The sequence below is a fragment of the Scyliorhinus torazame genome, chromosome 16, assembly GCF_047496885.1.
Source record: "Scyliorhinus torazame isolate Kashiwa2021f chromosome 16, sScyTor2.1, whole genome shotgun sequence".
Lineage (NCBI taxonomy): Eukaryota > Metazoa > Chordata > Chondrichthyes > Carcharhiniformes > Scyliorhinidae > Scyliorhinus > Scyliorhinus torazame.
The window spans coordinates 100,540,472-100,566,737 of NC_092722.1; the positions used below are offsets into that span (position 1 = coordinate 100,540,472).

General features: G+C 50.1%; 1 protein-coding gene across 1 annotated transcript in view; it reads left to right on the top strand.

Moving 5' to 3' along the window:
* Positions 1-26,266, top strand: part of LOC140392282 (broad substrate specificity ATP-binding cassette transporter ABCG2-like) — a 336,441-nt gene that overhangs the window by 163,668 nt on the left and 146,507 nt on the right. The window contains exon 4 of the mRNA XM_072477599.1: positions 2,669-2,826. Within this exon, the coding sequence (XP_072333700.1) occupies positions 2,669-2,826 (158 nt within the window). The remainder of the gene's footprint in view (positions 1-2,668; positions 2,827-26,266) is intronic.

Sequence of the window (26,266 nt, forward strand, 5' to 3'; positions counted from 1 at the left end):
CTTGACAAGATAGTTTCTCTATTACTCCTACTACCACTTCACCACTCTTCACTGGACTTTCCAACCTTACCTTATCTAATTGAACATTACTCCTCTCACCCTGAATTCCACATATTACCACCTTTTCTGGCACATTCTTCCAAGCGACATAACTCCTCATCTCTTACCATTAAAGATTGACTAGCTCCCGTATCTCTTAAAATTGTGACTTCTTTATTTGCTCCTCCTGATCCACATGAGTAAACTTTACCCACACAAGTAAATTCTTTATCAGTCAACCCTTGATCAGGCCGTACAATCTTTTGCACCTCCTTCGCTTCACTTGGGCTTTCCTTGACCACTTTAACAGGCCTCACTGTCTTATCCTGTTTTACCACATCAGCCTTCCCAGTGCTTTTCTTCAACCACCAACACTGTGACTTTATATGGCCTAGTTTATTACATTGAAAACATCTGAAACTTTTCATTCCTTTTCCATCCTCCTGGATATCTTTTTTAATCTGAGGTATACGCTCCTTATATCTCCCATCAGATCACCTTACCTTTACCACTTGAGTATTCCTCATGTCCCCAGTTTCTATCTCTCACAGGCTGAAACTGATGTCGGAAACCAAGCTTTGATTTATGAACTAATTCATAATCATCTGCCATTTCTGCTGCTAATCACGCAGTTTTTACCCTCTGCTCTTCCACAGAGAGCTTCATACGTTTGGTCTATTTTCAAAGCCCTTATCCACCTATCAAAATTACTCTGTTTGATCCTTTCAAACTCCATGTATGTTTGATCAAATTCTTTCCTTAAATTTCTAAACCTTTGTCTGTAGGCTTCAGGCACTAGTTCATAAGAACCTAAGATGGATTTTTTCACCTCGTCATGCGTCCCAGATATCTCCTCCGGTAATGATGCAAACACTTCACTAGCCCTACCTATCAGCTTTATTTGAATCAGTAATACCCACATGTCCTGTGGCCATTTCATTTGTTTAGCCATCTTCTCAAATGAAATGAAAAAGGCTTCCACTTCCTTCTCGTCAAACCTTGGCAATGCTCGGACATATTTAAATAGATCCCCACCAAGCCTTCGACTATGACACTCTTTCTCACTTTCCACATCACTATCATCCAACTGTACGTTTCCCTTTATGCCTGCCAATTTTAACTGACTGTCATGTTTCAGGGCCATTTTCTGAAGTGCAAACTCTCTCTCTTTATCTTTTTCTCTGATCTGTATCTCCCTTTTTCTTTCTTTTTCCTCTCTATCTCTTTCATATTCAAGCTGCTTTAATTCTTTCTCATGTTCCATTTGTTTAATTTGCAACTGAAGTATTGCCATTTCCAATGAGTCAAACTGTATCTCAGACAATTTTAAATGATTAGCCACCGCCATAATTACCTCAGCTTTTCGCATTTTGTCAGGTAATGTTAATTGCAACGTTTATGCCAAATCTCACAGTCTGCTTTTAGTCTCTGTCCGTAACGTATGCATGTGACCGTCTCCACCCCCAACAACTCCAGAGCCTCTGAAAGAGCCATTGTCCACAACAAACTCCCTCCTTAAACTGGAATACCACACCTGAAAAGCAACCACAATATGCTCACCCCTCACTGTCTTTAAGTTCACTAAGCCAATCCAATAGATAGACTTTTATCCCCCTCATGCCCCCAATTTGTTATGGGCCAGGGTTTAGAGAACCCCAAAGTATATCATGGAGTTCACCTGATCCACAACTTTTAATAGATTGTGGTATGGGGAGCACACGGCCCACTCCACAGGTGTGGTACAGCAGAAATGGAAAAGTATTTTTTTAAAGCTAAACATTGTTTATTCTGTGAACATAACCTTTTAAAAACATACAATGAACATCTTAGCAACCATTAATTTAAATACAACCCCCAAAGAATACAACACTAAGTAATCCTTTGAGCTTTCCTTTTAACATCCATAAGGCTTAAAACACCTTTTACCAGAAGCACATCAGGTTAAAGTCACTACTGTTCTTAATTTTAAGTCATTAGGATCGATTTACAGTCTTTAGATTAGAGAGAGAGATTCATACACCTTCTGGCTGTGAGTGCAGCTATCCAGCTCTGAAAACGAAACTAAAACATGCCCTGCAGCAAACAGCCTAAAACGAATGTAAAAAGCTGACAGACAGCCCAGCTCCACCCCCTCTCTGACATCACTGCAGTAATAAACATCCATTTCTTAAAGGTACTCTCACTACAGATATGTAGATACACACACATTTATAAACACCCATTTCTTAAAGGTACTCTCACATGACATGATGCAGTGGATTTCTTTCAATTTCATTGATCAACAACTGGCTATTACAAAGGAAAGAAACCTTTGGTAATGTAATTGTCAAAATATTTTAATACTGCAGCCCCAATAATCTAACAAATCTTTCATACTGTTAGCATTTATGGTGCAAATTAGCATTTGCAATGCAGAGCTTCACATAATGGAAACACATAGTGGAAATTCCGGTCTTCACCTTACAAAAAAATTAAACTTGCCAAATTTACAAAGCTCAGAGACCAAAACCATCTAAATTGTGATTTCTGCTGGAGTTATTTATTTGGGTAAATAAGTTAACGAAAAATTGATAAAGTTTAAGATGATATTTGTTAAATGAAGATATGTTTAAGCAGCCTGGTGTTTTAGGTTGGCACAGAATTGATTCGAGGTGTGTCTGGTGGGGAAAGGAAAAGAACAAATATTGGTATGGAGCTCATAACGGATCCTCCTGTTTTGTTTCTGGATGAACCCACAACAGGTTTAGATTCCAGCACTGCAAAATCTGTTCTGACAATATTAAAAAGGTATGAGTTTTATTATAATCTATGATACACTCATTCTACCTTTGAATGAAAGACTTTTAAAGCATCAGAAATCATTACGCCAAGTTTGTAGACGTCCGTTGAAATGTTTAATTAGATAGGAAAATTGCATGTTGGAGGTCACTGAGCACTATTCAAACGTTGGGAGCACTGCAAACCAGGCATGCTATCTTTTGCTCCCTGTTATGTGCCAAGTGCTTATGTGATCTTTACTGTGTGATGCTGAAACTGCTACTTTCTTAATATGAGTTGAACCTGTAAATAACTGTGCTGATGTGGCTTGATAATTGCAAACATTATGGACGGAAATGTTCATTCTGTGCACTATGTGCTGCAGCGGGCGTGTAAAATGGTGGTTTCCCTTCCAGCTGCAATGGTGGGTTTTCATGCCATATTGTACACTTTCGAGCAAATTAAATATGCCTCAGGGAAAAACACGCCGAATCGCTGGTAGAAGGCCTTGGATTTGCTTGCCGCGTCATAACCTCACCCAAGTGCCATTTTAAAGTGCACCTGCGCACATCTGTATCAATCTATGCAGCCCAGAACAACTGTACAGCAACCTAACCACCTACTGGACCCACTTGAGATTTGCCACATTGTCCTCCATTCTAGCCACAGATCCACCAACCCCACCACTCTGGACAAAAAGTAAGGAAACCAAAGTCAGAGTTCCTTACATGACAAGAGAAATAGAGAACATGATAAATCAAAAAAAGGGAGAAAATGTCGCATGTCAGTTAAATTTTTCAGGCAAAAACCAGGCCTAATACAATAAGTTGAGAGGAGCAATTAAATGAAAAGGAAAAGTAAAACTGGCAAGGAGAGAATTTGAGAATAGAATCACATAAAAGGGAATCCAAAAATCTTCAACCCGCACATAAATAGTGTATAGGTGGTGTTATGATCCGCATGAAACCAAGAAACCCAAATAATCAAATTTATAGAATGAACCTCCTAGATAAACAATAGATAAGATTTCATTTCTTATAACTTCCAACAATCAAACCAAAATCAACATAATTTAAACAGGCAAATTGCAGTCAATATAATCTACAATTTACATATTAACTAACTGATATACCAATGATAGATCTTATTGATATACCAGACAATCTCCTCAGCATATACAGCACCAATTTCAGCCAGAATCCTTCAAAGCTCTGGAACCCCGCAGGTAAAATTCCAGCTTTCTCTTTGAGGATTTAGCTACCAATTCTCATCGATAGCAGTTCCCAATTAATCCAAATCCGGGATACAGTCTTCATCATAATGGCATACTTTGCCAGATCTTCCTCAGCTCTGTTCATGACAAAATTCTGGCATGGATTCACCACCTTCATCTGAACCCCCTGAGTCTGGGCAATCAATTCTGTTAGGATACAGAAACAGCTGCAGCAAACCCGTATTTGTCCATTGCCGGTATCTGGATCCAGTTTTTGTTGCTTTAGCCTGCCTGCACTACACCACTGGTGTCTGAGCTCAGATGGCTCTATGGCCTTTTCATCTGGCTTCAACCTGCTTAAATTTTCCAAGCAACCTGAATTTTTTGCTCAGTTTCATACAACCATAGAATGTTTGCCGCAAAGAAACCAGCCATTCAGCTAATTATTTCTGTCAGCCAATAGAGAGAGAAAAAAATATTAAAAATGAGTCCAGCGGGGGGGGGGGAACTATCTACATACAGGTTGTCATAAAAATTTCAGAGAAGGTTACAAATTTAGACGGTCGGGTGCCTTGATCCGTCGTTGAGAGCGCCGCAGTGCGGGTGGCGAGTCAGGCGTCGGCTCAGACGTCGGTGACTCTGCTAGAGTGTCGACATCCTCTTCATCCCCGGGTGGGACCAAGGGGAGGACGGATTGTCCTGGAGCGCGGGCTATGGTGGGGTGCGCTGGGGGAAGGAAGGGTGGCGCCGGGGCAGAGGGGGTGTGTGTGGGGACCCAGCTGGTGCCAGGTCCCTGAGGGAGACTATGTCTTGGCGGCCGTCAGGGTACGCTACGTAGGCATACTGTGGGTTTGCGTGGAGTAGCTGTACCCTCTCAACCAACAGGTCTGCCTTGTGGAGGAGAACGGGTCCTGGCTGCCAGCCATGTTTGGAGCGAAACCCCGGAGGTGGACTTCCTGGGGAAGGCGAAGAAACGTTCATGGGGGGTTTCGTTAGTCGCCGTGCACAGGAGCAACCGAATGGAGTGAAGTGCGTCGGGGAGGACCTCCTGCCAGCGGGAGGCTGGGAGATTTCTAAACCGTAGGGCCAGCTGTACAGCCTTCCAGACCGTCCCATTTTCCCGCTCCACCTGCCTGTTTTCCCAGGGGTTGTAGCTGGTCGTCCTGCTTGAGGCAATGCCCCTGTTGAGCAGGTACTGGCGCAGCTCATCGTTCATGAATGAGGATATCCGGTCGCTGTGGATGTATGTGGGGAAACCGAAAAGAGCGAAGATGGTGTTGAGGGCTTTGATGACGGTGGCAGACGTCATATCGGGGCATGGGATGGCGAAGAGGAATCTGGAATATTCGTCGACCACATTGAGAAAATACGTGTTGCGGTCAGTGGAGGGGAGGGGCCTTTTGCAGTCCACGCTGAGGCGTTCAAATGGACGGGAGGCCTTCACCAGGAGCGCACGGTCTGGCCAGTAGAAGTGCGATTTACACTCCGCGCAGTCCTGGCAGTCTCTGGTGACAGCCCTGAGTTCCTCGATGGAGTAGGGCAGATTGCGGGCCTTAATGAAGTAATAAAAGCGGGTGACCCCTGGGTGACAGAGATCGTCGTGCAGGGTCCGACGTCGGTCCACTTGTGCGCTGGCACATGTACCTCGGGACATGGCATCGGGGGGCTCGTTGAGCTTACCGGGGAGATACAAAATCTCGTAATTAAAGGTGGAGAGCTTGATCATTTTTGATCTTACCCCGCTGTGTGTTGTTAAACATGAAGGCAACCGACCGTTGGTCTGTGAGGAGAGTGAATCTCCTGCCGGCCAGGTATTGCCTCCAGTGCCGCACAGCTTCAACGATAGCTTGGGCCTCCTTTTCGACGGAGGAGTGCCGAATTTCGGAGGCATGAAGGGTGCGGGAAAAGAATGCCATGGGTCTGCCTGCCTGGTTGAGGGTGGCGGCCAGAGCAATGTCTGATGCATCGCTCTCGACTTGGAAGGGGAGCGTCTCGTCGACCGCGTGCATCGCGGCCTTGGCGATGTCGGCCTTGATACGGTTGAAGGCCTGGTGAGCCTCGGCCATCAGTGGGAAACCGGTGGAGTGGATGAGTGGGCAGGCCTTGTCCGCATAGTTAGGGACTCACTGGACGAAGTACGAAAAGAACCCCAGGCATCGTTTGAGGGCCTTGGGGCAGTGGGGAAGGGGGAGATCCATGAGGGGGGGCATGCGATCGGGGTCGGGCCCTAGAACTCCGTCCTGAACCACATAGCCGAGGATGGCTAATCGGTTCGAGCTGAACACACACTTCTCCTTGTAGGTTAGGTTGAGGTGTTTGGCGGTGTGGAGAAATTTGGAACGGTTAGCGTCGTGGTCCTGCTGGTCGTGGCCGCAGATGGTGATGTTATCCAGGTACGGGAATGTGGCCCGCAGTCTGTACCAGTCAACCATTCGGTCCATCTCTCATTGGAAGACCGAGGCCCGTTTAGTGACGCTGAAGGGAACCCTAAGGAAATGGTAAAGGCGGCCGTCCGCTTCAAACGCGGTGTATGGGCGGTCCGCCTTGCGAATTGGGAGCTGGTGGTAGGCAGATTTCAGGTCCACTGTCGAGAAGACCCGGTACTGTGCAATCTGATTGACCATATCAGATATGCATGGGAGGGGGTACACGTCGAGCTGTGTGTAATGATTGATGGTCTGACTGTAGTCAACAACCATCCTGTTTCTTTCCCCCATTTTCACCACTACCACTTGGGCTCTCCAGGGGCTGTTGCTGGCCTCGACAATACCTTCCCGCAGCTGCCGTTGGACCTCAGACCTGATGAAGGCCCTGTCCTGGGCCTGTACCGTCTGGTCCTGGTGGCGACGGGTTTGCGATCTGGAGTGAGGTTTGCAAACAGAGAAGGCAGGTCAACCTTCAGGTTCGTGAGGCCGCATACAGTAAGGGGTGGTAGGGACCCGTCAAATTTCAGGGATAGGCTCCGGAGGTTGCACTGGAAGTCCAGGCCGAGTAGCAAAGCAGCGCAGAGATTGGGGAAGACATAGAGCCGGAAGCCGCTGAACACTATGCCCTGGATGGTGAGGGTGGCAATGCAGTACCCCTGGATCGCCACGGAGTGGGATCCGGAGGCCAGGGAGATTCTTTGGTTAATGGGGTGGACCGCGAGGGAGCAGCGCCTTACTGTATCGGGGTGGATGAAGCTCTCAGTGCTCCTGGAGTCCACAAGGCAGGATATCTCATGGCCGTCGACCATCACCTTTGTTGCTGCGGTCGCGAGGTTGTGTGGTCGGGACTGGTCGATCGTGATGGAGGCGAGATGCGGCTGGTCGTCCGTGGTTGCAGGCGATGAGCGGCCCGATGAGGTGCCCGACGGGCAGGGGTCCTGAGGCGGGGAAGATGGCGGCGCCCACAGGCCGCACGTGTCCTGAGGCAGGCAAGATGGCGGCACCCTCGGGCCGCACGTGTCCTGGGGCAGGCAAGATGGCTCTGCCCATTGGTTGTGAGGCAAGCAAGTGGCGGCGCCCACGGGCTGCACGTGTTGTGAGGGGAGCAAGATGGCGGCGCCCACGGGCCGCACGTGGTCTGAGGTAAGGAAGATGGCAGCGCCCACTGGCCCTACGCGGGAGGTGCAGGGACAATAGCGGCGATTGAGCGGGCCTGGCACACTGCAGCAAAATGTCCTTTCTTGCCACAGGCCTTGCACCCGCGCCGGGCAGCACTGCCGGGGGTGTTTTGTCTGTCCGCAGAAGTAGCACTTGGGTTCCCCCGGGGTTGGTTGGCTGCCTCGCGGTGAAGGCGTAGGGTTCACTGGGGGCGGTCGCTGATGGGGCCCACGATGGGGTGGCCGCTGGCGGAGTCCACGATGCCCAGGAGGGGTGGGCCGTGCGGTCGGGGGCATGCGCCTTGCGTTGCGTGAGGCAACTGTGAGTGAGAGCGCTAGTTTCCTGGTCGACGCAAGGTCAAGCATAGCCCCTTCTAAGAGGCGCTGGCAGATGTAGGCCGACCCTATGCCCGTAATGAACGCATCTCTCATTAGCAGGTTCGAATGTTCAGCGGCCGAAACGGCTTGGCAATCACAGTCTCTCACCAGGGCGAGCAGGGCACACCAGAAATCTTCCACAGACTCACCGGCAAGTTGGTGCAGCGTGGACAGGAGGTGCCTGGCGTAGACCTTGTTGGTCTGCTGAGCGTAGTTCTCCTTCAGTAGCGCCATGGCCTCTGCGTAGGTAGGCGTATCCTGGATGAGGGGAAAGACATCGGAGCTCAGCCGCATGTACAGAATCTGGAGCTTCTGTGCTTCTGGGATTGGGTCTGTCGCAGATCCGATGTATGCTTCAAATCAAGCTAGCCAATGTGCGAAGTCCTTTTTGGTGTTGTCTGCTTGAGGATGCAGCTGCAGGCGATCCGGCTTGATGCGGAGATCCATCTTTGTAAAATCTCTGTGTAATAAATTGATGCACTATCAATTACGACGAGACGAGAGTAGAGATTAATCGAGGCTTTATTCCACAGAGATGTGAGGCCTCCTACAGCTGCTGCCGAAATGGCTGCAGCTCAGTGAGCACACACATTTTACTCCGTCTACTGGGCGGAGCCAGCAGGCAGGGATCTACCCCTGTACCTGTAGTACAGGGGCCTTACCGTAATATCCTCGTATGCAGTGCAGTATATACAATATAATACAACAGTGGTGACTACCACAACCTTTTAAATGAGCTGAGTGTTTTTGCCTTTGCCATAAATTCAACCAGTGAATTCCACATGCCCACCACTCGGTGAAAAGCTTTTTCTTTCTACCAATCACCTTAAATCCTGTTGTCCTCACTCTTCACCCTATCAGCCTCCGCATTCAAAGAATCATCCTCCGCCAGTTCTGCCAACTCCAGCATGATGCCACCCCCAACCACATATTCCCCTCACTCGCCCTGTCAACCCTTAGCAGGGACCATTCCCTCTGGGATACCCTGGTCCTCTCCTACATCACCCCAACACCTCCTCCTCTTCCGACACCATCATCCCATGCAATCGCAGAAGGTATCACACCTGCCCCTTTACCTCCTCCCTTCTCAACATTCCAGTGCCTAAACACTCTTCAAGCGAGGCAGGGCTTCACGTGCACCTCCTTCAATCTGGTCTATTGCATTTGCTGTCTCAATGTGATTTACTCTACATTAGAGAGACTAAACGCAGACTGGGTGACCACTTCGTAGAACACTTTTGATCCGTCTGCAAGCAGGACCCAGGCCTTTCTGTCGCTCGCCATTTCAACTCAACGTCCAGCTCTCACATCCACATGTCCGTCCTTAGCCTTCTGCAATGTTCCAGTGAAGCCTGGTGCAAAGTGGAGGAACCGCACCTCATCTTCAGATTAGGCACATTACAGCCTTCCAGACTTAACATTGAGTTCAACAACTTCAGACTGTGAACTCTCTCCTTCACCTTCACCCCATTTTAATTTCTACACGGGGAGAACATACAAACTCCACACAGTCGCCCAATGCTGGAATTGAACCCGGGTCCTTGGTGCTGTGAGGTAGCGGTGCTAACCACTGTGCCACCATGCGGGCCAACTTTATTGCAATGGTAACACCTAGACCTTCGAGTCTCATCTTCATCCTCAGTACCATCCTTCCTTCTCTGAGAAGGAGATCTCAGAGTATTCCCAGCTATCCATTCCCTACTTTTGCTACATGCCTTCCTTTCACACTCCCATTTCCTATCCTTTTCAAAATTATGGGGGTATCGGGACAAAGGTTTAAATTTATCGATCAGCTCACAAACAGTAGCCAATAGTGCTGCTTGTCTTGTGGTCCTTTGTTCTTCCATATGGGTTCGTATCACAGAAGAAGTGAATTCTTAAATTATTCGAAAAGAATGACTTCTCTCAGAGCCTCGGAGGTAATTTTTGTTCCAATGCCCATATCTACCAATTAAAATCGTTCTGCTTAACCCTTTAAAATTCAGCAGAAGTCAGTCCTGACTGTTTCCTTAAATTTCTGCACTTTTGCCTGTATGCCTTTGGGCCTAATTCATATGCACCTAGAATAGCCTTTTTTTTACCTTGTCGTAATCCTGAGACATTCTCTGACAGATAAGTGCAGAAGGAGGCCATTCGGCCCATCAAGTCTGCACCGGCTCTTGGAAAGAGCAGCCTACCCAAGTCCACACTTCCACCCTATCCCCATAGCCTAACACGAAGGGCAATTTTGGAAACTAAGGGCAATTTAGCATGGCCAATCCACCTTACCTGCACATCTTTGGACTGTGGGAGGAAACCGGAGCACCCGGAGGAAACCCACGCACACACGGGGAAGATGTGCAGACTCTGCACAGACAGTGACCCAAGCCGGAATCACACCTGGAACCCTGGAGCTGTGAAGCAATTGTGCTAACCACAATGCTACCGCGCTGCCCAAAGTGTAAATTTCCTGTGCCGGCCCTTTTAATTTCAATTTGCATGGATAATATTCACTTTTCTTTCATTGCTATTTCCTCAAATGCCATGAAAAATGCATCTACTTCATTTTCTCAAATTTTGGTATGGCCTATATAAATTTAAGCATATCCCCACTGGGTTCTGTATCAAGGTTAAGCTCCCGGCACCTCCCTTTGAATTTCCAGTGCTTCAAGCTGGAACTCTCTCTCTTTTGCTTTTTCCTCTCTAATTCCAACTTCCTCATTTCAGTTTCCATTTTAAAAACGATCACTTTCTTTTTGCTTTATTTCTAATTGTTTCATTTGTAACTGGATCTTAGCTAATTCCATTGATTTCTGCCATGGCTCAGGCTGTATTTCTGGCATCTCATTCAAATTTCAAATGCTGAGCGATCGCTTCAATTATCTCTACCTTCCTAGCTTTAGCCAGAACCTCTATTTTTAATGAACTTGCCAATTCAATTAGCTTGTCTTTTTGAAGCCCTTTTAAATAAACCAAAGGTATGTCCAACACCTGATGAAAAGCCTTAGCAGCTTCCAGAGCCATACTATTACAAACTTGGTGTCTCTTTTTAATAAATACTGTACCCCAAATTACCACTGTCCACCGTTCCAAAGATCCCCTGATGATGCATCCAAACTATGTCATGACACCCTGGGATATTACACGGTCAATTCCAACCCCACTTGACCCAGAGTTACAACACAGTTAAAATTAAATCTTATTTTAAAATACCCACGGTCTTCGGCTGACCAATAACTGCAAACACCAGGGGCGGGATTTTCCGATATCCAGCGGGCGGGCCATACCGGCGCCAAAGAGCGGAATGACCCACTCCGGCCGCCCGGAAGGTGCGGAAGGGCCTCTGCAGGCCAGCGCGAGTTGACGCATGCGCAGGAGCATGGACAATGGTGCCAACGTTCTCAGCCAGGGCCTGCTATGACTGGGCCACACTGGCGTGATTCCTGCGCATGCGCAGTGGGTTTCTTCTCCGCGCCGGCCATGGCGGAGCTTTACAGCGGCCATGGCGGAGCTTTACAGCGGAGGGAAAGAGTGCCCCCACGGCACAGGCCAGCCCGCAGATCGGTGGGCTCCGATCGCGGGCCAGGCCACCGTGGGGGCCCCCCTCCGGGGCCAGATCCCCCCGCGCCCCCTCGAGGACTCTGCAGGCCGCCCACAGAGCCAGGTCCCGCCGGTACAAACCTTGTGTAATATACGCTAGCAGGACAGGCTGAAAACAGGCAGCCTCTCGGCCCATCGCGGAGTGGAGAATCGGCGGGGGGCGACGCTGCCAATGGCCCCTGAACGGCGCGACGTGATTCCTGCCCCTGCCAAAAAAATGGCGGCAGAGAATTCGGCAGCATCGGGGCAGGATTTACACCGCTTCCCGGCGATTCTCCGGCCCGGCGGGTGGTCGGAGAATCCCATCCCAGGTTTGTAGATTTAAACAATAAACTTTATTATTAACAGTAACTATAATTACATAGGCAGCAAATATAACTGGTTAACTATCTAATTTCTAAACCCCACCTTTAAACTCTTCCACAGACAAACAGTTACAGAGGGGAAGGAGCGTTGTAAAATGATAATGAAAATAAAAGTCTTTCTTTCAGATGGATGTCTTCCAGTTAGTTTCTTCTTCAGCCTAGGCTTTCAGGTGGATGTTATCTTTTCTTTCAGCTTGTAATGGTTTGCAATGTAGACTCACAGAAATATCAGGCAGCCAGCATTCAAGAGAGAGAGAGAGAAGTAGCTTATTTTTTCAGTGTCTGGAAGCTTCTGCATCAGACAGTAGGCAGAAGAGCAGAGAGATGACATGTGCTCTACCAGGGTGCCAGGTTGGCACTGTTAGGGTGCTCTTATGATTGGGCTGGGCCATGGCCTGTTCCCTGCTGCCGCTTCTGGCCAGAAGATTCCACACAGCCTAATGTACCTCAATTTAAAAGGTGGCAGCAGCCACAATTCTCGATGTAAAAACAGGTTGCAGCTGAATGCTTCTCCCACGATCGTGACCATCGTGGGAATGGCAGGACTAATCGCTTTGCAGCCCTCCCAATACCCGCCCAAGACCCACCCATGGGTCGCGACCATGGCCTTGAAAAACCCTGCCCTAAAGTCTTCTGCCCAAAATACAAAACTTTACAACAGAGTGAACTATTTTGACACTTTGATTTCCTTACTCTGCTCGACTTAAAGATATGTCTCGATTAATAAACCATGGACCAAAAACGATAAAGTCAAAATAAAAGAAATAGGAACAAAGAAAATAAACAGAAAGGCACTTACACACCTTGTCCACCTGTCCTGTCACATCTAGTGATCTGTGGATATGCACTTCAAGGCCTCTCACTTCCTCTACACCTCTGAAGATCCTCCTGTTCACTGTCTATTCACTAGCTTTGTTTGCCCTCTCCAAATACAGTACCTCACAGTTGACTAGATTGAATTCCATTTGCCACCTTTTCTTCCGCTCAGTCGAACTATTGAGATAATTCTGGAAACAACAGCTATTCTCTTCACTATCAACTGCATGACCAATTTTTGAGTCAACCGCAAATATCCCATTCATGCCTCCCACGTTTAAGTCCAAATCATTAATTTATACAACAAACAGCAAGGTGCAAGCACAGCCCACTAGAATGCCACTGGAAACTGATTTCCATTTGGAAAAACATCCATTCACTTTGCTTCCTATCGCTGGTCCAATTTTGGTCCAACTCACCACTGTCCCCTGTATCGTACAAGGTTTCACTTTTCTGACCAGTTTGCCATATGGGACCTTTTCAAATGCCTTATTGAAATCCATGCAGGCAACATCCACTGCACTACCCTCATCAATCCTTCTTGTTAATTTCTTGAAAAATAAAACCATGCTGAGTCCACTGAACCCTGATCAGTCCATGCCTTTCTAAGTGACAGTTTATCCCGGCTTTCAGAATTGATTCCAATAGTTTTCCCACCACCAAAGTCAGACTGACCAGCCGATAGTTTTCTGGCCTATCCCTCCCACCTTTTTAAATAATGGTACAATGTTCACAGACCTCCAATACTCTGATACCTCACCTGCATCGAGTGAGAATTGGAACATGATCTACAGAGCGTCATTTAACAGCCTATGATACAATCCATCTGTCCTTGGTGATTTATCAGCCTTCAAGGATGTCAGTCGCTATGCTTATTGCATCTAATATTTCACACTCCTCCGAACTAGAATGTCTGATTATACCCCTCTTTGGTGAAGACAGAGACAAAGTACACATTGAGAACTGTAGCCACCTGGGTTGGCCAACTCCCGATGTAAAATGGAGAACAGCAAAGGCTGCAGGGAAATTCAGCCAACACAGGCAGAAAGCAGCAGGTGCAAGCTTACTGTGTATTAAACTCTGCAAAAGCCCAGACAGCATCGATACAAGCAGCCATCTGCATAATAATGTAGCAGCCATCTACATACTAATAAGCAATTCCCGGGAACAATCGCAACATTTGGGACAAACAAAGCTAAGCCAGACTCCCCGGCGCCAGCAGGAGCCACAACACAAAAGAGGTTAACGGACACCTCAAGACCGCCCATTGATCAGGGAACCGCTCCAGTATTGGTTTTGATTGGAGAAATCGAACCAAGCGATTGGAACGAAGTCCAATCACCTGGAACCAGGTACAGGGTCCACCCCGAAAGGCGGGAAGCCCCTGGGGACTATAAAGTTAAGCCCCCAAGGTAAAATCGTTTTTCTTGACCGGGTCACACAGCAACGCGAATCAACCTTGACCGTGACCGGTGCAGCTGCCACCGATATCCAGTAAGTCTTAAGTCAACGCTCGCTACGAGATAGGTGCTCCTAGCTACCAATCCGTACCAACTTCGAATCCCGCAGACTCAGAACCCGAACAAGAGGCCATTTGTTCCCCTGACCTGGTGGGCCAGTCTGAAGCTAAGTATAGGCCTGTTAGTTATAGAAGTAGCTTAGAAGTAGAATTTGTGCATGAGTAGCAATTACTGTGTATAATAAATGTGCTTTGATTTGAATCTTACTAATGGGTGTATTGAGGTATTGATCATTACTTGGACTTGAACCTCGTGGCGGTATCAAAAAGATATCAACGGTTGAGAGCAACGGTTATAAAACAGAGCCAATTGAACCAACCAAAAGTTAGCATCATATTACTGGCGACATCCTGACGGGACCCGAATTAGAAGTGGCTTAACCACTCCGGGAGAACCCAAAAATTTGAATTAGAGATCCAATTGGGAACAGAAAACCACAAGTGTTCAAGCAGTTCTGATCAATCCTCATAATTTGGAAGTGTGTGTATGCATGCGTAACTAACAGGGCTATAAGGTAAACTGATAGATTTATTGTTGCGACAAAACTGTCGGGTGTTTGTATTTCGGAAATTAGCGAAAGCCGTACCCATATTTACAGCACCGCCTTAGCTCTCCTGTTCCAAATTTAAAAGAAGCATCCAGACAAGAAAGATGGCAATGCAGGCAATGCAGCGCCTCATGAACCCAGAGGAATTTGCGGTCGCAGAGACCAGCAGCAGTAGAGTAGGACAGTGTCCTGTAGGGGAGGAAGAAATTAGGAAGTACCTCAAAGGGAAAGGATGTCCCCTCTGGAGTGAATTCTGTAGCAATGAGGAAACAGGTCCCGGGAGTATAGGACATACTTGGTGGGAGAACCTGAGCGAGATCCACAAGAAGAGCTTAGGGAAAGCTCGTAAGCCATGGCAATGTCCTGCTTGGCACAATTGTGAGGCACAGAGGAGGTCGTTAGGACGCTCCGGAAAGAGATAGAAGGCATACATCGAATGAGTAAGATCGATGTTAGTGAGGTAGAAAGAGAGAATGTAGAGTTAAGGGGGAAGTTGGCAGCAAAAGACGGAGAGGTGGATGATGCCAAGTGGGCACACCAGTCTTGTCTGGCGCACTTAAGCAGCTTCCAGTCCCAGTATGAAAAGGCCTATCAGGACACGCAGCATGCAGTCCTGGTACGTGAAGAAACCGAGAAGCAGGTAGAAGCATTGCAGAGGCAGTGCAGTGACCTGAAGGCAGCGTTAAGAGCACTCCATGCTGCCACCACGGAGCAAAGACAAAGCTCGTTAGACCACACAAAGTGCCGGAAGCATATTGCAGAGCTGCAATCTCTGCTTTCAGTCCAAAAAGGATTCCAGGAAACCTTTGGAGCAAAATTAGATGAGAAAGACGGCCCTGATTGGGAAGAGTTGAATGAGACAGCGAGAGATATGTTCAGGGAACATGCGCGCAGGGAAAGCCGCAGAAGAGGAGAGCGCCCCAACCCCCCACAGAGCAGATAGTTCAGGCTCCAATGAACCCAGTCACCACCCACCGCACAGCCACACCGGACGATATGGAATTTCTGTACACCACCCCCTTAACAGTGACTCAATTACGGATCGCGTGCGAGAAAATCACACCGTTCCTCCCCACCTCGAACCCCCACCATTTCTTTGCTAGAGTAAAGCAGCATGCGACCATGTATGGCAGGGATGAGCGAGAGCATGTAAAGCTCACAGTTTTGAGTCTAGACCCTTCGGTCGTAGCAGCCCTTCCCGAACCACAGAATGTAGGAGGAGGCACCCTTGCAGAAATGCATACCGCGGTCCTAGACGCGATCGGGTATAACCGGGGTGACCCCGTAGATGGCCTCAATAAATGCAGGCAAAAGAAAACCGAGCACCCCACAGCGTTTGCTGGATGCCTGTGGATCCATTTTGCAGCAGTTTTTGGAGACTTAGACCGCGCCCATTGGTCCCCAGCCAACATGGCCAAATGGACCCGCACCTTTATCTCCCATGCCACAGAAACAGGACAAAAAGCTTGCGCCAATTATGATCCCTTAGAGGAGGCTCATAATGAGAAATGGGTAGTAAAAAGATTGTCCCGCATCTGGGAGCAGTCTGTACAAAACAAACCTGCAGTTCAAAATCCCGAAGAAAAGCAGGCCGACGCAGATATACAGGCAGTTAAGACACACCAGAACCCCGCATGGGTAAATGAAGAAAAGAACAGCCCCCTACAAAAGTCACAGGAGTGTTACAACTGTGGACAGTTGGGACACTTTGCAAGGGAATGCAATGCCCTACGAAAGCCACAGAGAGCCCAGCAGATGGGCACTCTAAGTAGGATTAAGACAGAGCCCATACATAGTGTGAGCATCCGTTCAGATCAGATGGACCTGAACGGAACGGACTGACGGTGTTCGGGCTCCCCTAGTTGGGTCTGCTACACCCTTTGGGACAGGTCCGGATGACCGGTCGTTGCAGCGAAGATACGGGGACAGCCCATCGAGTTTCTCTGGGACATAGGAGGTCCCGCACCACAATAAATTCCATCACCATGTTCCAAAAGGACACGTGGCCCACTACAGCCACTATCACCCTCAGCGGCTTTACAGGCCACTCACAGCAGGGACACATCACAGCCCCTGTACCCATTCAAATCGGCAATATCACCACGAAGCACCCCGTAGTTTTAGTTGACCTGCCCCACACAGCAGAACACATTCTGGGAATAGACTTCATGAACTCCCACCCCCTTTCATTTGATCCAGTCAACCAATGTGTCTGGAAAATGGCAAAATCTGCAAGAGCCCCCGCAACGCTCACAATAGGTGAATACGGCAACAAAATTAGCGCAGTAGGCACATTTTTGTTTAACCCGACGACACTTAGCACGGACAAGCAGGTTAGGGCAGTTTTACAAAGGAACAGGACAACATTCGCGACCCACAAGCACGACTGTGGCCGGATGACTGGTTCAATACAAATCACAGGACCTGACCCCAAAAACAATATGGATTTCCCCAAGAGGCAGAGGGAGAAATCGCAAAAGTAATCGAAAGCTTATTAAAGCAGGGCGTACTGACTTCCGGTTGCGGCGATGCGGAGCTAAGTCGCACATTTCGGCAGCTCCCGCTAGAACGGACTTTTGGGCTCTCTGAAGGAGCCCCAACGGAACCTTTTTGATCGAATCCCATGTGGGAAGGTGAAGTAAGGTCCCCCTTCCATCATGTATGGAGGGGACTAGAAGTGGAGGGACAAAAAAAGAAGATTTGGAGCAGTGGCAGAAAAGAGGGGGAGAAAACAAGATGGCGGAGGGCGGAGATCGAGCAGTATGGGGGCCGGACCAGCAGGAGTTTCTCAGGCGCTGCATGGTGGAGCTTAAAAAGGAGGTGCTGGCGCCAATGCTGTTGCCGATCGAGGGGCTGAAGGCGACCCAGAAGGCCCAGGCGGTAGAGTTCCGAGAGGTGAAGGAAAAAACCAATGAGAACGAGGACGGAATCTTGGGCGTGGCGGTGAAGTTGGAGGCGCCGAGGCGCTGCACAAGCGGTGGGCTGAGAGAGTCGAAGTCCTGGAGAACAGGTCGCGGAGGAAGAACCTCCGGATTCTAGGTCTCCCCGAAGGAGTGGAGGGGGCCGATGCCGGGGCGTATGTGAGTACGATGCTCCATTCGCTGATGGGTGCGGAGGCCTCTCCGAGCCCCCTGGAGCTAGAAGCGGCTCACCGGGTCCTGGCGAGGAGACCCAAGGCTGGTGAGCCGCCAAGGGCGATAGTGGCGAGGTTCCATCATTTAGCGGACAGAGAGAGTGTCCTGAGATGGGTAAGAAAGAGCGGAGCAGTAGATGGGGGAATGCGGTGATCCGAGTTTATCAGGACTGGAGTGCGGAGGAGGCAAAAAGGAGAGCTGGCTTCAATCGGGCCAAGGCGGTGCTGCATAAAAAAAGGGTGAGATTCGGAATGCTGCAGCCAGTGCGACTGTGGGTCACGTACCAGGACCGACACCACTATTTCGAAATGCCAGAAGAGGCATGGACCTTTATCCAAACGGAAAAATTGGACTCGAACTGAGGGGCTGTGGTAGTGGGGGAGATGTTGACTGTATACAGGGTTGTAAATAGGGGTAAAGAATGTTTCACGGGTGGGACGATGAATGGGGATGGGGGAAGAGTTTTTGATGGGGGGACAGTGAGGAATGTGGGCGTCGGTACTGGAGGGAGGTGAGACTCGGGGATGGGGGAATTAGGATAAGGCCGCAACAGGAGCTGCGCCACAGGGGGAGGGGCTGGCTTGGGAAAGTGCGGGCTTTTTCCCGCGCTGGGGAGGGGGGGGGAGGGAGGAGCGCAAGGATGAGGAGGGATTTCCACACGGGGGGGGGTCAACGGGTAGGCGGGGGGGCGGGGTCAGCAGGAGTCAGCTGACTTACGGAAGTATTATGGGGGGAGCAAAAGAGCTAGATTTGGATTTAGCTGGGAGGGGGGGAGAGGGGGGGACAATAGGGTTGCTGCTGCAATGGCCGAGGGGGAACTGAAAATGGAAGAGGTGGTCGGGGCGGGGGTTCCCCGTCTGGGGGACTGGAGGATGCGGGAGACACGGGCACGGGACTGGCCTAGAAAAGGAGATAGCTAGTCGGCCGGGGTGGGTGGAGGGGTGGCGGCGAGTAGCCCCCCAATCCGGCTGATCACGTGGAATGTGAGAGGCCTAAATGGGCCGATTAAGAGGGCCCGAGTTCGCACACTTAAAGGGACTGAAGGCAGACGTGGTCATGCTTCAGGAGACACATCTGAAGGTGGCAGACCAGGTCAGGTTAAGAAAGGGATGGGTAGGACAGGTGTTCCATTCGGGGCTGGATGCGAAGAATAGAGGGGTGGCAATACTGGTGGGGAAGCGGGTGTCGTTTGAGGCCAAGAAGGATAACATGGATAACGTGGATAACGGAGGCCAGTACGTGATGGTGAGTGGTAGGTTGCAGGGGACGGGGGTGGTATTGGTGAATGTATACGCCCCGAACTGGGACGACGCTGGGTTCATGAAACGTATGTTGGGGCGCATCCCGGACTTGGAGGTAGGAAGCTTGATAATGGGGGGGGGACTTCAACACGGTGCTGGACCCAGCGCTGGATCGCTCCAGATCCAGGACGGGAAAGAGGCCGGCTGCGGCCAAGGTGCTCAGAGGGTTTATGGACCAGATGGGGGGAGTAGATCCGTGGAGATTTGCCAGGCCCTTCACCAGAGAATTCTCTTTTTTCCCCCATGTACACAAGGCCTACTCCTGGATAGATTGTTTTGTTCTGGGCAGGGCATTGATCTCGAAAGTAGAGGGAACAGAGTATTTGGCCGTAGCCATTTCAGACCACGCCCCACACTGGGTGGAATTAGAGCTGGGGAGGAGAGGGACCAACGCCCGCTGTGGCGGTTGGATGTGGGGCTGTTGGCAGACGAGGAAGTGTGCGGGAGGGTGCGGGGATGCATCGAAAGGTATCTGGAGGCCAACGACAACGGGGAGGTGCAGGTGGGAGTAGTATGGGAGGCGCTGAAGGCGGTGGTCAGGGGAGAGTTAATCTCCATCAGGGCTCATAGGGAGAAGAGAGAGGGTAGGGAAAGGGAGAGGTTAGTGGGGGAGATTTTAAGAGTGGACAGGAGATATGCAGAGGCCCCTGATGAGGGACTACTCAGGGAGAGGCGAAGTCTCCAGGCGGAGTTCGACCTGTTGACCACAGGGAAGGCAGAGACACAGTGGAGAAAGGCACAGGGGGCGATGTACGAATATGGGGAGAAGGCGAGCCGGATTCTGGCACATCAGCTCCGTAAGAGGATGGCAGAGAGGAAAATAGGTAGAGTCAAGGATGGAAGGGGAACTACGGTGCGGAGTGCGGTGAAAGTGAATGAGGCATTCAAGGCCTTCTACGAGGAGCTGTATAAGGTCCCAGCCACCAGGGGGAAAAGAGGGGATGCGACGATTCTTGGACCAACTGAGGTACCCGAGGGTGGAGCAGCAGGAGGTGGCTGGTTTGGGGGCGCCGATTGGGGTAGAGGAGCTGGTTACAGGACTGGGGAGCATGCAGGCAGGGAAGGCCCCGGGACCGGATGGGTTTCCGGTGGAGTTCTATAGAAAGTATGTAGACCTGTTAGCCCCGTTGCTGGTAAGGACTTTCAATGAGGCAAGGGAGGGGGGGACCCTGCCCCCGACAATGTCGGAGGCGACGATCTCTTTGATCCTGAAGCGGGATAAGGACCCGCTGCAATGTGGGTCGTATAGGCCGATCTCGCTCCTCAATGTAGATGCCAAGTTGCTGGCAAAAGTGTTAGCTACGAGGATTGAGGACTGTGTCCCGGGGGTGATTCACGAGAACCAGACGAGGTTTGTAAAGGGCAGGCAGCTAAATACCAATGTGCGGAGGCTGCTGAATGTGATTATGATGGCATCGGTGGAGGGAGAGGCAGAGATAGTGGCAACCATGGATGCGGAGAAGGCCTTTGACCGGGTAGAGTGGGAGTATCTCTGGGAAGTGTTGAAGAGGTTTGGGTTCGGGGGAGGGTTTATTAGTTGGGTTAAGCTTCTGTATAAAGCGCCGGTGGCGAGTGTGGCCATGAACCGGCGGAGTTCGGAGTATATCCGGCTGTACCGAGGGACGAGACAGGGGTACCCCCTGTCCCCCCTGCTGTTGGCATTGGCAATTGAACCTTTGGCCATGGCGTTAAGGGAGTCGGGGAAATGGAGGGGGGTGGTCCAAGGGGGAGAGGAGCATCGAGTATCGCTGTACGCAGACGACCTGTTGCTGTATGTGGCGGATCCAGTGGAGGGGATGGTTGAGGTCATGCAGACCCTAAGGGAGTTTGGAGACTTCTCGGGCTATAAGCTCAATGTGGGAAAGAGCGAGCTCTTTGTGGTGCATCCGGGGGATCAGGGAAGAGGGATAGATGACCTACCGCTGAGGAGGGCGGAAAGGAGCTTTTGATACTTGGGGATCCAGGTAGCTAGCAGCTGGGGGGCACTGCACAAACTTAATTTGACGCGGCTGGTGGAACAGATGGAGGAGGACTTCAAAAGGTGGGACATATTGCCACTCTCGCTAGCGGGTAGGGTACAGTCGATTAAAATGGTGGTCCTCCCGAGGTTTCTTTTTGTATTCCAATGCCTCCCAATTGTGATTACCAAGGCCTTCTTTAAGAGGGTAAGCAGGAGCATTATGGGATTTGTGTGGGCGAGTCAGACCCCGAGGGTAAGGAGGGGGTTCCTGGAGAGTAGCAGAGTTAGAGGAGGGCTGGCGTTGCCGAATCTGAGTGGCTACTATTGGGCAGCCAATGTGGCGATGATCCATAAGTGGGTGATGGAGGGAGAGGGGGCGGAATGGAAGAGGTTGGAGATGGCATCCTGCAAAGGAACGAGCCTGGGGGCGCTGGTGACGGCACCGCTGCCGCTCTCGCCGACAAGATACACCACGAGTCCAGTGGTGGCGGCAACGCTAAAGATCTGGGGGCAGTGGAGATGACACAGGGGGGCGATGGGAGCCTCGGTGTGGTCCCCGATCAGAGATAACCACCGGTTTGTCCCAGGAAGGATGGACGGGGGGTTTCAGAGCTGGCATTGGGCAGGGATTAGAAGAATGGGGGACCTGTTCATCGATGGGACTTTTGTGAGCTGAGGGGCGCTGGAGGAGAAACTACCCCCGGGAAATGCCTTCAAGTACATGCAATTGAGGGCGTTTGTGAGGCGGCAGGTGAGGGAATTCCCGCTGCTCCTGGCACAGGGGATTCAAGACAGGGTGATTTTGGGTGTATGGGTCGGAGAGGGCAAGGTGTCGGCGATATACCAGGAGATGAAAGAAGAGGGGGAGGCTCTGGTAGAGGAACTTAAGGGTAAATGGGACGAGGAGCTGGGGGAGGAGATTGAGGAGGGTCTATGGGCTGATGCCCTAAGTAGGGTTAATTCTTCTTCCTCGTGGGCCAGGCTTAGCCTGATACAATTTAAGGTTGTTCACAGAGCGCATATGACGGGGGCGAGGCTGAGTAGATTCTTTGGGGTGGAGGACAGATGTGGGAGGTGCTCAGGAAGCCCGGCGAACCATGTCCATATGTTTTGGTCATGCCCGGCACTGGATGGATTCTGGAGGGGAGTTGCGAGAACAGTATCTAAGGTGGTGAAAGTCCAGGTCAAGCCAAGTTGGGGGCTAGCACTATTTGGAGTAGCGGACGAGCCGGGAGTGCAGGAGGCGAAAGACGCCGGCATTCTGGCCTTTGCGTCCCTGGTAGCCCGGCGAAGGATCTTGTTAGTGTGGAAGGATGCGTAGCCCCCCAGTGTGGAAGCCTAGATAAGTGATATGGCAGGGTTTCTCAAGTTGGAAAGGATAAAGTTTGCCTTGAGAGGGTCTGTGCAGGGGTTCTCCAGGCGGTGACAACCGTTCCTAGACCATCTCGCGGAGCGTTAGACGGAGTTCGGTCGACAGCAGCAGCAACCCAGGGCGGGGGGGGGGGGGGAGGATATCTCTTTCTGGGGGGGGGGGGGGGAGGATATCTCTTTCTGGGGGGTGGGGGGGGAGGGGGGGAAGAGGGAGGGATAGGGAAGGGGGGTTCTTCGGGGGGACATCTGAGCAAGAAAATACATAAACAATCCGGAAAACTGATGTGTACGGGAGGAATCCAATGTACAAAGTTCTGTATCATATTGATTTGCCATGTTTATGCCTTGCTATGTGAGGTTTTCTTCTTTTTTGTTACGGGGGGGGGGTTTGTTTATATGATTGAAAATTCTGTTAAACATTCTTAATAAACATATTTTCAAAAAAAAAGCAGGGCGTACTTAGATCAGTAGCCTCCACTAATAATGCCCCGATTTGGCCAGTGAGAAAGCCCGGTGGATCATGGCGACTGACCATTGATTACCGGGAACTCAACAAAATCACCCCCGCAGCAGCCCCCACAGTAGCCACAAGTCCCGAGACCATGCTCAAGCAGGGACTCAAAACTTTACGGTTTTGGATGTCAGTAATAGATTCTGGTCCATTCCATTGGCAAAGGCGTGCCAGTACAAATTTGCCTTCACCTTTAAAAACCAACAGTACACGTGGACATGCCTTCCACAAGGATTCCACAACTCCCCCTCCATTTTCCACCGACAGCTGGCAAATGGTTTGGCCAAATTTTCTCGCCCCGAATATCTGGTCCAGTACGTAGACGACCTACTACTGCAGACAGACACCAAGGAAGAGCACATTGAGCTTCTGTCTGAACTCCTGGAACTCCTACAAGCAATTGGATGTAAAGTTAACCCCAGAAAGGCCCAGATTCTGGAAAATAAGGTGATATATTTGGGTACAATTATCACACATGGTAAACGCAAGATCGAGCATAAAAGGATTGACTCAATTGCTAAATTGCCCCTTCCCCAGAACGTTTCAGCCCTCCGGTCGTTTTTAGGACTCGTTGGCTACTGCCGAAACCACATTGACGGTTTCGCCAGCAAGGCAGCACCCCTCTCAGACCTCCTAAAGAAAGGAGCCCCCTGGGAATGGCTCCCACAGCATACGGATGCTGTGGACTCTTTGAAACAAGCACTCATAGCAGCCCCCGCACTACAAGTTCCTGACCCGCTTTCCCCCTTTGCGATAGAGGTAGCAAGCACAGCCCGCACCCTTTCGGCCGTGCTTCTTCAGGAACGGCACGAACAGTTAAGGCCCGTGTGGTTTACGCCTCCAGAGTTTTAGATGCTGTGGAGCAGGGATTTTCAGCCTGTGAGAGGCACCTGCTCGCAGTATTCTGGGCAGTACAGTATTGTTCGTACATTACCGGACTGAACCCCATCACAATCCTCACAGAACACACCCCCACCCAATTTTTACTGGATGGACGACTCAAGGACGGTACAGTTAGTCAGATAAGAGCAGCCAGATGGACCCTTCTTTTGCAGGGACGGGACATCACTGTTAAAAGGACAAAGACCCACACTTTTTTAGCCGACAACCTACAGTACCCCGGAGTCCCCCCATGAATGTGAAATTATATCTCCACACCACAACACAGGCCCCTTTATTGCGAAAACACCCCCCAGAAAGATAGGTAGTTCAAGCCAGAGCCCCACGCACACAGACACGTGTGAACCCATAAAGATATATGTGGATGGATCTTCCACAATATTAGAAGGGAAGCGCATAACAGGATGCGGTATTTATGTCGAGGACGCGCAGGGACGCGCCCTAGAAGAAATAGCAATAAAACTTCCAGGACACGTAGGCACGCAGGCAGCAGAACCTGCGGCCATCGCATACATAGTGGAACACCCAGATTCCTTCCCCAGCCCAGCAGACATATATTCGGACAGCCTCTATGTCTGCAACAGCCTTACGGAATTCCTACCCCTGTGGAAAGCAAGAGGATTTGTTTCCGCAGACGGAAAACCCCTCCCTTCAGCCCCATTGCTCCGTCACATTTTAGAGAGAGCACAGAACAGGACTTTTGGGATAGTCAAATTTCGAAGTCACCATCGTTCCTCCCCCCCTGGAAATGTAAAAGCCGACGCACTGGCTAAAGCAGGTTCCAGGCATGGATATTTTTGGACACCCCCGAAAGCGCACCAGTGAATGCAGTTCAGGTCTCGCAGACTAATATTGAGGATTTAGTGCAGGCCCAGAAGCAGGACAGCAATCTCAGGGAGATTTTGAAAGGAAACTATCCAGCCCCCTATGAGAGGTTTAAAAATGCTCTGACCACACATGACGGTGCGGTGTTAAAAGACACTCTTTATGTGGTTCCTGAACAGGACAGGAATCAACTGATTTGTTTATTCCATGACGGTCATAGACATCAGGGAATCAATCCCACTACAGCCCACCTCAGGCAGCTCTGCTGGTGGCCGAGTTTAAAGGACGATGTGAATCACTACATTGAGAATTGCCTTATCTGTGCCCAGAACAACCCGGACAGGTACGCCAAAAAGGCTCAGCTCAGTCACACCTGACCCGTTAATGGCCCCTGGACTAACCTCCAGATTGATTATATAGGACCATTGCCCCCTTGCAGGAATGGTTATAAATATGTACTCGTGATAGACACGTTTACAAAATGGGTGGAAGCTTTCCCATCCAGAACAAACACTGCAAATACCACAGCCAAGACCCTCACCCACCACACCTTTACGAGATGGGGACTCCCCCGCAGCATTGAATCCGACCAAGGTTCCCATTTTACGGGACGTGTCATGAAGAACATCCTCACGATATTTGGCATCACCCAAAAATTCCACATTGCATACCACCCCCAGTCAAGTGGTATCGTAGAGCGCATGAATCGGACCCTAAAATCAACCCTCAGAAAAATGGTCCAGCAAAACAACACCACTTGGGACTCAGTCCTCCCTTTTGCGCTGATGTTTTTGTGAAACACGGTTTCCACGTCCACAGGTTACAACCCACATACCCTCATGACCGGACGCCCCATGGAAGGCCCAGAATTTTTATTAGGCTTAGACTTGACCAGCCCCGAAGTGACGGCCCTCACACACGAGAACAGCAGTCAAACAATTAGTGGAGAATGTTAAAACGGCTCAGCTAGCAGCCGCAGTGAAATTGGGCACAAGAAAGAAACAGAGCAAGGCCTGTTTCGATAAGACATTGCATGCGACTGAGTTCAGTGTAGGACAGCAAGTCATGCTCTCCGTATACAACCCCAGCACATTCCTGTCACCAAAGTACTCGGGTCCGTACTCCATTGCAGACAAAGTAAGCCCTTCCGTCTACAACATAAAGTACCCCAATGGAAAGACTGCATGGTTCCATATCAACCAGATGAAGGCATATGGAACAGTCTAACCATGCACACCACGTCATGCTCGACGCAGCATACCACGCCCCGCCCACAGCCAACGTAACCATACCCTCCCCCAACACGTCCAGCCGAGCCACGGACACAACCTCGACTCCACCCCCGAAATATACACTCCGCCCCGGAACGTCCTCAGACTGCAGTAGCAGCGACAGCGACTGTGACTTAGACAATAGCCACAGCACACCTCCCTACTATCCCCATGCAACTGGCCCCACACCCAGCGA